The sequence below is a fragment of the Nymphaea colorata genome, chromosome 12 (genome assembly GCF_008831285.2).
Source record: "Nymphaea colorata isolate Beijing-Zhang1983 chromosome 12, ASM883128v2, whole genome shotgun sequence".
Taxonomy (NCBI): domain Eukaryota; kingdom Viridiplantae; phylum Streptophyta; class Magnoliopsida; order Nymphaeales; family Nymphaeaceae; genus Nymphaea; species Nymphaea colorata.
In genome coordinates this window covers 18,163,661-18,177,451 of record NC_045149.1, presented here as the reverse complement: position 1 = coordinate 18,177,451, position 13,791 = coordinate 18,163,661, and the positions used below count along the sequence as shown (strand labels likewise).

At 39.5% G+C, this 13,791-nt stretch overlaps 1 protein-coding gene across 4 annotated transcripts; it reads right to left on the bottom strand.

The window, feature by feature from the left end:
- Positions 1-6,933: 6,933 nt before the first annotated feature.
- Positions 6,934-12,610, bottom strand: LOC116265689 (nuclear transcription factor Y subunit C-3-like). Of its 4 annotated transcripts, none has more exons than XM_031646490.2 (3): positions 12,338-12,610; positions 8,730-8,904; positions 6,934-8,009 (listed from the first exon to the last, which is right to left on the bottom strand). In XM_031646490.2, the coding sequence occupies exon 3, from the start codon at positions 7,963-7,965 to the stop codon at positions 7,147-7,149; it is 819 nt and encodes a 272-aa protein (XP_031502350.1). In that variant the 5' UTR covers positions 7,966-8,009; positions 8,730-8,904; positions 12,338-12,610; the 3' UTR covers positions 6,934-7,146. The 4 variants fall into 4 exon arrangements, with proteins under 4 accessions (XP_031502350.1, XP_031502347.1, XP_031502351.1 ...); XM_031646487.2 differs by having other exon boundaries at positions 6,934-8,003; XM_031646491.2 differs by lacking the exon at positions 8,730-8,904.
- Positions 12,611-13,791: the final 1,181 nt, after the last annotated feature.

Below are 13,791 nucleotides of genomic sequence, written 5' to 3'. Positions count from 1 at the left end.
TCTGTGGCATTGTGAAAAACGTCTCAATCGTATCCACAGATGCTGAAAAGTGGCCTTCAAATAGATTTATGTTGTAAAGCTAAGAGCAAAAGCTGACCAATTTTATGGCCTAGCTTGAATACAACCTACTTTAGCTTCAACAATTTTGGGCCAATTATTTAGCAGCAACTCAATGAGTGCCTCAGAGCCTTTTCCCACAAAAGGAAAAGATTGATTAAGTACGAACTATATATTTTAAAAAAAAAAACATTTGCAAAAAGAAACTGTTAATCTCAGTATACTTCAAAAATATATGAAGTTATGTTTGTCAAATATATGCACCGAGATGTGCATCATGATTCCGTAACATACACGTATTTCATGATTGGCACTAGTAAGAAAATTTTGACATACTTCATGGACAAACTTGAATACGTTTTTAATTTTTCGGCAGAAACCATGTTTACCATACAGTCATACAAATGTGCATGGTAGTAAAACATTTATGGAAAATCAACCTGTTTCCCTTCTCAAATTAATTTTGCATGAAAACACTTTTTCAAAATATTTGCTTGACTGGTAACTGTAAGCTTTAACATGAAATTATAGTAAACAATCTTAAATAGATGTATATGTGGAAAAGACAATCCAATAAGTTCACCTTAAAATAGAGTGCGTGAAGTCGCATAGAGGACAGAGTCACAGAGCTACATATCAATGAATAGACTAATAAAATAATTGTACTCTTCTATGTCCCAACATTGTCAGTCAGCTGAAACCGCACCAGTACCCATAAATTTTCCCACTAGGGTAGGCTTCTTTTCTCCTACTTTTGGCAGCGGCATCTTACCTATCAAGTTTCAGTAAACAACAGAACATGGATATATAGTCCCCACCTTCATCCACAAGCCAACTAATAAATAAGTATGGCGGATCTATAGCTACGGGCAGAACATAGATTCTGTCCTGGTGCAAGTTGATAGAATGTATGTAATTGAAGATCCCGGTTTTTAGGCGACTGGGGCGAACCAGACGCTCGTCTCCTTCGCCATAACCACTGTAAAGAGATCACAAACTCCATGAAATGCCAACTCCCAGCTTGCACCGCTCCCTGTCAAAACGTCATGTGCAGATAAAGCGCACCAATTTCCGACGGTGCAATCGGAATCTGCGAAAAACTGTGATATCTCCCCATCAACATCCCACCACAAATAAGAAGATATCAGAATCTATTCATAGGCAGAAATGGGTACGAACAAAACCACTGAATTTGAGAGACTGATATGCTCTCGGATCAATGGCCCCAGTTGGGAGTGGCTCGGGCATCCACAGCCACTAACCGAGAAGCGAAGGGAAGAAGGAGCTTCAATGGCAGCCACAAGGGTGGGGCCATGGAGGCCTGGAAATGAACAGCAACCCTTCTGATTGGCACCACGTGCAGAGCGAGCCCCACAAAAAAGGGCAGCTGCCATCTTCGTCCATCACCGGCCAGAGGCGAGGATGCTCAAGAAATATGCAGCTTTTTTCTCCTTTTCTCATCATCTAGCATCATTATCAAATGATTAGCAGTTGATTGCAGTTAATGGCAGCAGGCAAGCAGGCATGGGGGATCGTGTCTGCTCGCCGGCCCGTTTCCAGCGAGCTGTTTAATTAAAGATATGGTTGGTCCAGTTTAATTTATTGAATCAAGTTGACGAGATCCAAGCCTTTGCGGCTTTGGTTGGAAAAAAGATCGACTTCTCTTGCTTTCAAACTCATTGAAAAGAAAGTCATTTCATTGGCTTGTGCTCCTGATTATTTCAAGCCAAATATTCTTGCTTGTTCTCGTTCGCCACTCATCATTTTGTATGTGGTGAGAGAAAGAGGCAGAGTGCGTGTGTGTTTGTCCTCATCCATCGCTTATCCTATTGTCTGTCTGAGCTCTTATTGAATATTTAACTTCGAAGTAAATACAAGGTCAGAAAAGAGAGAGAGAGAGAGAGAGAGAGAGAGAGAGAGAGAGAGAGAGAGAGAGAGAAATCTAGCATTCAGATGTGATATGTATATATGTGTTCTTTGTTTAATAAAGAAAGAGATAAACATAAGGTTGGATGTTTTATAGAGAACAATATCTACCTTATTATATGTAGCTTAACTTTTACCAGTACTATGACAAGTACCATTTCTGTATCTGTTACTGAATATTTAACTCGCTCGCTACTGAATCCTATTTTGTTCCAAATATGGCATTACGAGTACAAACATCTTTACTTCTCTATCTGTTGGACACCTAGCTCTATAACTACTCAAATCTTAGAGCTTTCAGGATGAATCATATATATATATATATATATATATATATATATATATATATATATATATATATATATATATATATATATATATATATATATATATATATAGTGTGTGTGTATATATATATAATGGGTAGTTGGACTTTAGTTGCTTTTGTGGTTTGTCTATATTAGAGTCGCCCTAAGGAACTGCTTATAAGGTTGAGTTGCTTGTTCAAACTCAAGTCTATAAGGAAATGCTACAATTCAGCGCAAAACATATCAACAACATGAAACGAAGATTAAGTTTTTAATTTTAATTAGAACTTACATATAAATATGAGCAGCATGCGCTTGCATCAAATAACACTGTAGTTAGCAAAAAACGACGCAGTTGATTGGAGTAATAAATAACCTTGGAAATGTAAGTTAACCTTTGAAACTAAATGAGCTTATCTATTTACTTCCTTCACTTATTAAAGTTGTAGAAAACTTAGTTTATGAAATCATCTTAAACCACCATCATTTTAGTCGACTAATTAAATTTTCACTATTTCAATTTTCTTACCCTATAATTCATTGGAAGCGGCTAAACCGAGTAAATTAGCATATCAGCGAATCATTCTGGCATACATCTTTGTGTTATACATATCCATTCATGTGAGACTCCCAATTATACATATCTACATATATACTACAAAACATTTCTAAGCGGTCTATAAGCATGCACTAAGTAATTCATTGGGTTAATTGAACTTGATGATTCACAACATATTGCTACATGCAAAAAAGCAACTATTTAGAGTTAGCAGCTAGCTAAGTGACATCCGCATCTGCGAAAAGTTGCATTCAAAGTTAACACCTTATAACCCATCCAATTTTATTAATTGGATAGTTTATGGGCAATCCTTAAAACCAGTAGCGGAGCTAGAAAAATTTGCTGGAGGGGTATTTGTATAAAGATACTTAAATATGGTGGAGCACTTGTATATATATATATAAAGGATAAATATTTAAGATTCTCATTTAAAAATAAAGAACTTTCAAGAGACTAGTGTGGGCAACTGCCCACACCAATCACAATGTGGCTACGCTGCTGCTTAAAACTGCTATGTATTTTAATACCAGGGGCAAAGACAGGTGTAGGCATTCTGAGGGTAACTGCCTGCACAAACAAATCCTTCAAGATGATTTTTCTCATTTACATATTGATGTCTCATAAAAATTTCAAACTTTATAACCAGTGTCCGAGAACCAAAATTTTCTGACAGCGCCCTGTTAATACATGTGCTTCTATTCAACATTATAAGATTGAAAAGGATGCCCAAATAGTATTTTTATAATATTTAAATGTTTTCCTCGTTTTTTTAACCATAAAATCCAATTTCTACAAATTAAATCAATGACGCAGTTGGATTGGAATTAAGGAGAGAACCCAGAAGCAGTGCCACGGGATTGTGAAGGGGCCCTCCTTCCCCTCCAGCAGCTGCCAGCAGTAAGTAAGAAGCCCACGGTATTCCAGCAGGAGGATCAAGCAGTGAACGGCACTGTAGATGGGGACAACGTCCTTGGTGATGGGTGCATGATGGTGGGCATGCCATCATTTATCCCTTCCCCTTCCACATGCAAACACGTTATACTTATTGGAAACAAACAAATTGTTTAAAACAAAAAAGAATCGTAAATCTTTTCTCTTGGCCTCGTTTCACACTCGGAAAACAACACCGGAGGTGACGAGTGAGACGGGGGGCTTTATCCGGCGTTTCCTATCAGTCAATATTTATCTTCAAAGGGTGGAAGCTCCTTCATTTTTTTTCTTTCAAATTCTTTCAAATAAGATTAATTTGAAGCATATATGGAGAGCGAAATACCTGTCAGCATTCGACACTTACAACACTTACAGTTTGTAATTCAAAAAAGTAATATTCATAAAAATCAAATTTGATGAGAGAGCATTGAGTGATCCACCAATTCCATCTATGCTTAATTATTATAAAAAAAAAGAACTAAAACATTCCGATACGATAAACTGATACAACTGGTCTCTCCTCAACCGTTCGAACAGGAACAGCGGGGTTTGGAAAGAACCGGTGGGCCCCACCAGCGCGCACACGGCGGCTGCTGGGCCGAGGGGTTGAGGCGGTCGAGGGGATGGGGACGGTGTGGGGCCCACTGGTTCAGTACACGCGGGACTCGGGAGCTCATGTGGGCCCCCACGTTTTGGGGGGAGGAGCCCCTTTGTCCTTTCCTGAAACGGAACGAACTTCGAGCCTTGGACTGCTCTGCTCTTGGCGGGGGGGGGGGGGCAAGAAGAGGAGGGACGGCCCGTTCTGAACCTTGACCCGCTTCTCCCTTTAATTCTAAAACGGTTCCGATTCGGATACTTCAAATGTTGAAGCTAATAAGGAGAAAATCTTGTCCTGGTCCAGATGGTTGTTTTGGGAATCGCATGAACGGATTAGAAAGCTACAAAAAATGTTGTTTTATAAGCTGATATTATATATATGTGTGTGTTAGTGCGATGCATGATGCTAGTTAATTGTTAAAATTAATGAAAAAAAAAAAAACAATACACAACTGATTTCAGGTTTTTGAATTGGAGGCTCACTTTACGTTACGTCCCACCTGAATCGTGAACATCGACCATTTTCTATCGACAGTAAATCAGGTTTACGCAGATCGCTGCTGAAATCATGGAAGAACATGTTAGTCATTCATGATGTCCTTGGACTTGAAAGCCCTAAGCCCCAAGGATTTTGGCATGCATGGCCCATTCATGTTGGTTGGTTCGATTCCTGTGGGTGCTAACTCTCTAAGTAAGTTGATGCAGGAATAAACTTTAGGACGAAAGTATTCGTCTCCAAGTTTTGTGCCAGCCTTCCAGCCAATAAGGGGAGGGACATCAAGTCGAACCATGACTACCCATTGACAACTAGGGCTCGCTCGCGCTACTTTGCCAATCCTTTTGGTTCTATCTTGGTTTCACCATCTACCCATTTTTTATTTGGCTTTCCTCTTGTTGGTTGTGTTTGGTCTCTCTCGATCATTCATGTAATAGGGGGACCCTGCTAGCTTCTCTTCAATTCCTCAAAGATTTTTGAGCTAACTACTGCCACAACATGCCTTCACCCTTTTCTTCTCCTTTTGGGGTTTCATTTCAGTTTTATATAATAAATTAAAAAGTAAACAAGAAATCCTTGGTTGTCCAGCCAATCACATGGCACCATTCTCTTGCCTAATCCACGTGCCGCGGCTTCATTGGCCTCGGCCGCAGACCACAAGATAAGTGGGACCCAGTTGTCTGCATAACTAAGACATCCCTTGTGTTGCTGCCCTGGTCAACTGTACCTTCAATCTGCACATAGCATGACAGCATTCATGTGATGACAAGTGAAATTATTTGTTTCTTTCCGAAAGCAAAGAGAAAAGTGATTTCCTGATCATGGGGTTGGATCGATTTTGTAGATCTTCAACCGTACTAAACTATGTGAAACATTAAGCTGATTTGGTTTTTAAAGAAAGTTTTGGTATTGCTTTGGTTGTTTCATGAAATAATATGTTCATGAGCTTAATAAAGAATAGATAAAATTATGAAAGAAGATATCACATGCTATATTGGTGTATAGTGCAACGGCGCAGGGTGCAATTAGGAGCCTAATATGTCAAATTGCGGACGTAAGTTTTTAACAGTTGAGCTTTGTAAGCGCTCATGATGAGCGAACAATTATTTAATTGGAACCAGTTCTCCGGCTTTTCTATGACATGATTTGCTTATCAAGTCACCAAGATTTCGACAAAGGCTGAAAACTTTTCATCTTAAAAAGCAACAATAACTGTTTGCCAGCTGAAAATGATAATCGGTGCATTTTATAATATGCATTTCCTTTTAAAGAAGAAATAATTTGTTTGAATGACGATGGTGGAATTTCCTCCACTTTTAGTGAAGCAAGTGCTCTTTACCTGGACTTGACACTCTAAAGAAGAAACATTTCCCAGTGTGATGCCATCTTCAATACGATAAACTGACAAAGCAGTGACTCTCAGTTCTAATGGTATGTCCTATGAGATTCGTCATACCTGGTCAAACCAAGGACTGGTAGGCAGCTAATCACTGGTTTAATTCTTGTGGGTGTCAACGTCTTGGACTGGTAGGCAGCTAGTCACTGGTTTAATTCTAGGAGGTGTCAACTTCTTGTATAAGCCAACCCATTCCCACGCCTTTGGGACAGTGGGAAGCCTCTAATATGAAACTGCCTTCTCATGAAACAAGTCACATCCATGAAAGCTCTTCGAAAATGTTCAGTTCAACTCAACTCTCTCTCTCTCTCTCTCTCTCTAAACATGATTTGGGTAGTGTTTGAGAAGGACCAAAGTGTCGTCTGATGATAGAGAGAGTTGCTAAGGCATGTATGGAACAGCAGAAATACCGTCTGAGACATGTCTAGGTAAGGTTTGTTGTAGGGTTCCATTGGCTTGTTGGGAAATTTCCCATCGTTAAAAACTCATTAAGTTCTTTTGACACGATTAGACTTCCACCCAAATGGTTAGTAAGCCTATTAAACGTGCCATATTGAGTTCCTGTTTCCGGTTCTACATATTTTACAGAATAAAAGTATTTATTTAAATTAAAGCAAAAGAATTGAAAAACACACACATACACACACACACAAGCCATTCCATGTAAGAAAACGTCGATTCTTTTAGCTGTCGTGAACACCAAATTTGATTCCCAACGCATTTAAATTATCCGGGTCTGAACTGTTTATGTTCCTACACAATGAACAAGCACAGAGAGGGAAAGAGAGAACAATGTTTCACATAGTAATGAGCATCTGTAGACACACATTCAATGGAAACTGTTCTAGTCCAGCACTATCACAGCTCGGAATCACGTTCAAGCTTGCTGCTGCTGCTGTTGTGTTGGCTGCTGCTCCTCTTGAGAGGGAGGCTGTGGCCACATCTGTTGTGGCACGTAAGGACAATGCTGCTGGGTGAAAGCTACTGGATCCATGATAGGCTTCCCCATTATCATCCCTGGTGCTCCTACTGGACCAACAGGCTGAGGAGGCATGTAATAGTACGGAATCACGTCAGGTGGTGCACCAATAGGCAGTGATCCACCCCTGGGGATTCCGGCGACTACCTCATCCTTCAACTCGTCCCTTGGTACTATGTCGACCAGAAAATCAAATATGTCTGTCCTCGTGATCGCAGCAGCTATGTCATTCTTCTGCAGTGTCCGCCTCTTATTCTCTTCAGTGTGTATCCATGACCTAAGCGTCAGCTCAAGAATGAACATCTCACAAGCCTTTGCAAAAACTATGGGAGCCTCAGCTGATATCATCCTCACATCCTCATCAGCCTTCATAATCTTCTTGATTCTTGCCAAGGGCAAACTATGATTCTTGAAATCCACAGTCTGTTCTATTTCTCGCATCTGATTAGCCCAAAACAACTGGAGCTGTTGAAGTTGATGAGCTTGCTGTTGCTGATGCAAGTGCTGATACATGAGCTGGTTCTGAGCAGCCACTTGAGCAGGAGAGGTGGCAAATGCAACAGACTGACCTGCAGATTGAACATTAACTGCAGCAGATGCAGCAGTCCCAGGGCCCAACATCTGAGCAGCTTGATGTGGCTGTGTGCTATAAGGCATCGCTCCTGCTCCACTAACTACACCCATTACTGGGGTCTGCCCTTGCCCTTGCTTATCCATATTTTTAAGTATCAGACCAAGTCCCAACCGAACCACTCCTGAATCTCACCACACGTATAAACTTAAATTAATTATTAATCAAGCATAATCTAAAAATTACACATGCCTCAAAGACCCTGAATTTCTCAAATAGCCGATTTTATTCAATTGAGATGATAGAACTGCTGCAGAAGGATGATCACACCATGAATGTAGCTTGAAAACAAATTGGGGAGCAATCCATGTTTTTAAAAACATGGGATAACAGAAGTGAGAGATTTGTACAATCAAAATCTTTGTAAAAAGGCAACATGATGAGAAGGTCAAGACAACGCCTCAAGAGGTGCAGTATAGTTGATTAAGCTGGTGGCACGTTAACAGCACGTTGCCAATTTAATTATCATGAGCATTACTATCCTGCAGGTTATGGAGGTAGAGGATGACACCGAGCTGAAGGTGTACTCGTGCATCGAAGCAGCATTGGACCTAGGAGGCATGGAGGGAAGGGCTTTGGCCCTCTTTTCCATGAGATGGCTTGTAATCGCAGCATCCCATCTTAACATAATTCATTAGCTCAGTTGATGAATGGAATTCAGACAGAATATTTGCTCCAAAAAGAATAGCCAAGTGTCTAACTATGACCATAGACATCCCAGCTTAACATGATTGAAATTTTCATGCACCAGTATGGTTATGAGGAAAATACCCTCTGCACACAAAAAGAAAACTTTTTGGGAAAACAAAAATGGAAATCGAAAAAAATAAAAAGACTATAAAGGACATACCTTTCTCAAAAATTACTAAAATGTCCCCTCCCTTACTGCGTAGGTTGCGTGCACTTAACGGTGCACAGAACTCAATCTATGATTTAGTAGCCCAGTTGGTGACTGAAGTTCAGATAGAACATTTGCACTTTCCAATAAATTGGTGAGCATAAGCTAGAGCACCCTCAAACCTAGGCTGTTCAAAGTTCAAACTAGGTCAACTAACTTGCTTCAAAAATATGATCGAAAAAAACATGTGATGAACATCAAAAAGGCTACATAGCAGTTCCAGTCCCTCCACAACTTGACTAAGTCAAATCAGCTTATATACAGAATGACAGAAAAAGATCTTCTATATATATAACCTTTACCACACCCCAATTAGCACTCATAGTTAGGCCTTGCCATCGGGCCAGCTTAGCCTGATAAGAAGTCGGCCTCAGCTCAGCCACAGCCCTTGACTGCAGCCCGGGCCCGACCCGACTGCTCGCAATCTGGGCACGAGGCCTGGCTCAGCCCAATTAGAATAAAAATTATATTTTTAATATGGTTTAATATTTATAATTAATTACAACAAAATAGATATGCATTTTAAATAAAATAATATTAAAAATAACTTATCAGGCCGGCTTGGTGCCCATTTCTAAGGCCACGGCCCGAGTTGGGCCAGGTACTGGATATCCATCAGCCCACCCTACTCAAAATACAGCTTTCAAGTTCATCTGATGGCACCAGAACAACAGTTAAGTTCATGTCCTATGCTAGTTCTGGAATCTGGCCTTAATGACTGGATTTAAGCACACTGAGGACATAAGAAAAAATGTTCCAGTACAAAACAACAATTTATTATAGTGTTAACTGTACCTATTTTCAACAGCACCTAATGGCTTAAAAAGAGCATACGCTGAACAAGAACATGAGACCACATACATGTATGTGTCATGTTGAGAGGCAGGAGGAAGGTAAGGAAACAGAGGAAACTTAGAAAATGTAAAACGTGCATATATATGTACCATTTAGTGTACAAAACGCAATATTATATTACCTAGAAATACCTGCACCACCACCTAGATACCAGCAACAACATGCATAGGCAGCATATTTAAATCAGGTGGACTATATAGAAGTCAAATTGACTATTCTATAGTTCAACAGGTCCTGAAACCCGCAAGCAGCCGAGGACAGTCATGATTAGCATACACTAAACAAGTGATTGTAACAAAAAGATACCACAAAGGCAAAGGATTCAAAGTTAGACGATCCAACTAATTCATTTTACCATGAAGTTTATTAGACACATACTTTAGAATAGACTAGAACTCTTCATATGTCCTGGCACTTAGATGCAAAGCATCATAGTCTTTGTAACCTAGATTGCTATTTTTCACAATTTGCACTTAAGAGAGCTACAATGATTTCTTTACAGTTTCATTGAAAAAATTCCTTTTTTATCTTAATCATCCCCAGAGCAATACTTGGCAGGCATACGAACACGACATGCGCAGCAGCGTCATCAGATGTTATTGACCAGGTGAAACATATAAATGAATTTTGAGGCAAACTAGCAAGAAAACATGGTACACATATAAACAACAGCACAAGTTCACGCGCGCGAGAGAGAGAGAGAGAGAGTAAAACTATATTTCCTCAGTGGCATTCAGAAGAGAGCATCAGACTGCAGACAAGCAAGATTAATAGTTTCTTCTTTTCTACTTAGCAATATGATGACCAAAGTTTAGCAACAAAAGTGGCTAGTGTTCCTCATCTGTGATCAATAACTCTCTTCCACATTTCAATGACAGACTTATGTAACAAAGACTTCACCTCGCATCCATATCTTATGTTAAATTAAAATTACATGCCATTCAGATACACTAACACTTACCATGCAAAGTTACACAAATGCCAAACGACCAATATTTTTCCTTTAGATCCACTGAGTTCTCTTTAATCTGATTTGTTGTTACTTTCTTCCACGTACTACATTTCAATTTTTGACTTAGCATTGTATTTCACCTTGTAAAACAGACATATTGCTTCATACTTTTATTCATGTTAATGATTTAGAATTGTTGTTTAAAAATTTTACCAAGATGATAATCCTCCTTCTTTGATTCAGATAAAGAAATTTGAATGGCACGTAGCATGAATATTTAGCATGTAAAGAATTGACTTTTCAGAAAACTCTCATGTCATGCCTAGTTCATTCTTACTTTCAGAGGATGTCCCGAAGCCATGACTATAGAATACTGCCCCTGGCCCAACCTCTATATGCTGCTTTTCTCCAGTTAGTGATCTTAAAAGAATTGGTTTTTAAATCATCTGTTTGTCAAAAATAAGATTTGCAATGGCAAATGACCAGCTTTTGTGGAGCTGCTAGATCCTTATGGTTGGTGATATTCGAGTACTTGACAAACACAGTTGTTGAAATTGCCGTTCTTTCTCATGGAGAACTTCCCAGTTCTCTGTGACCCATTACTGGGAGTATGTGCAGTCTCTAAACAGATACTTCATTTTGTTTCTTCTAAAGAAATTATTGGTCATGCGGGTTTTATTTGATAATTGTTTCCAAGAACTAGCATATGTTGCCATAGTACTCTCGTGAGAGGTCACCCAAGTCTTCCCTTGTATGACGCATGTCTTGTGTCTCAGATGACCAAAACATCTTTTCTGAACATGCATCCTTAGCTCTTATCTATATTCTATACTCATGAAGTTAATTTTTTCATATCTTTTTGCATCTTGATTCGACATACAAAACCAGAGGATCTACACCTGCCATACAAAGGAAACGCGCACCTACATATATATATTTTAGCTCTTGTTTCACACCCGCAACAACCAGAAGCAGAAAACTGCTCAAACACAAACAGGAAAATTAAATAAAAAAAGAAAAACATTGAAATACAAAGCAAAAAGGAAGTTTCAAGTTTTCAACACGCAGGAAGATAGTTCAGGCACCGAGACGAAGAACGCCTCCAAAGTCACAACGATAACAAATACTAAAAAGGAGAAGATATAGAAGTTGTGAATGCAAAAGAACACGAAATCATGAACCGAATCCATGCATTATTTGCTAAAAACTCTAGAATTTCCGCCCTCGGTTCACCAAGAGACCATTACAATAACATTAAGTTTACAAATGTAATCTTTCCCAAGGAATTCCAGAAGTCCCTCCAACATCAATCAAGATCCCACTATAAGAAGAGTAACCGAACTACAATCCTTCTAAAAAAAAAAACTTAGATATTCATTCCAAAACGCCCGTCCCGACACCATCACAGGAATGACCACAACTAACCAAAAAATGCATAATTGCACGAAACCCTAGAGATTCCGATTTCGCTATCTCAAATAGAGCCTCAAAAATCGTTGCGATTAACCAAAAAACGCAAATAATTCTAAAAACCCCTAGAAATTCCTCGTCCGCCCATCCAGGGTATCGAGACAGCTACCACCATCAACTAAACCAAAAATAATTTTCAATTCCGAACAAGGGATCCAAGGTAATTGCTTAAGCAAGACCAAACTAATGTTTTAGCATGTGGGTAGGAGAGAGAGAGAGAGAGCGTGCGCGCGCCAGAGAGAGAGAGAGAGAGAGAGAGAGAGAAAGAGAGAGAGATGCCCACCTTGTAGAAAGAGGGAGGAAGAGGATATATACGCAGAAAACGTGAGGAAGCGAAATTTTGCTATTGGATAATATCCAGAAAGAGAGGATGAGGGTTTGACGCGTGAAACCACCAGGATCGTCGTTGATGATGATGATGATGAAGCCTTTTGTTGTTTGGTATTCTCCAGTCAAGAGGGAGAAATCCAACAGCAGCGGATGGATGGATGGACGCCCAACAAGAGAGGAGTGAAGGATCTTCGAACAGATGGAAGCTCCAAGACTTCCATCCCCATCACTGGTTTCCTTTAAACCGGCAAGCAATTTAACAATAATAATAAATAATAATAACTGCTTGTAAAACACCTGTCACTTCTTAACTGATTATCCAGAGTTTTCTTAACAATCTGAAAATTTTAATTAACAAATATAAATGTCTTATTTGGGTGGTTTACCCGCAATATTTGCATAGCATATCTGGTAAGGGAGTGTTTGATGGCGTCAGATTGTTGAGATTTAAAACACTTAGATTTAAGATTAGACTTTCCTGATTCCTCTTTCATCTTAAATCCAAAAGAAAATACCTTTTGTGTTTTTGATTTAAGATTAGACAGTTAGATTGTTGAGATTGAAAAAAATACCTTTTTGCTTTTCTCAAGAGAAAACTTATGTGTTTTTGACGTGGTGTAGCAGATTGAAAGTTAAAAATATCCTTTTGTTTTTCTGAAGAGAAAACTTATCTATAGTGACACACGAAAATTATTTTTTTAATAGTTGATTGTGATTGGGGGTGGGTAGGGGTGAACAACGAGTCGAGCTCGTGAACCAATTTGAGTCGAGTAATTTGCTTCACAAGTCGAGCTCATGAGTCGACTTGTTCAAATAATCGAGTTGAGTTTGAGCTCAACACATAACTGCCTAGTCGAGCTCAAGCCTTAATCGAGTTTGTTGAGCTTTAATCAAGTCGATCTCAAGCCTTAATCGAGTTTGTTGAGCTTTAATCAAGTTGAGCTTGAGCTCAACACGTAACAATGAATATCAATTCTATTCAAACGAGTTTGTCGACCCTTAATCGAGTCGAGCTCAAGCGCAACACGTAACTGCCGAGTCCAGCTCGAGCTACTTCAGTCGAGCTATTATCGAGCTCGAGGTTTCATTAATCGAACTGAGCTCGAGTTGAGTGAACTTGGGCTCGACTCGGTTCGTATTCACCCCTAGTGGTGGGCATTGTGCAGTCAACTCACCTTTAAAAGCTCGACCAGCCTAACTGGGCTCTGGCTAGGCCCGGACCCTAGCCCATTCATTATCGGCCCGAACCAAACCCAGGCTTCAACGGGTGATGGGCCAGGCCCTCTGTCTGCTCCCCGCTTGGAGTTTCTGCTTTAGTTTATAATATTTCAATCTAAAAGTCTTAACAATATTAAAGGAAGGAATAAGTTAAAAATTCTAAGTTACTATGATGTTGTAATTGTCTCT

Bases quoted from the DNA above. Each gene is read 5' to 3' on its own strand.
- LOC116265689 (XM_031646490.2), bottom strand. From the start codon at position 7,965: ATGGATAAGCAAGGGCAAGGGCAGACCCCAGTAATGGGTGTAGTTAGT.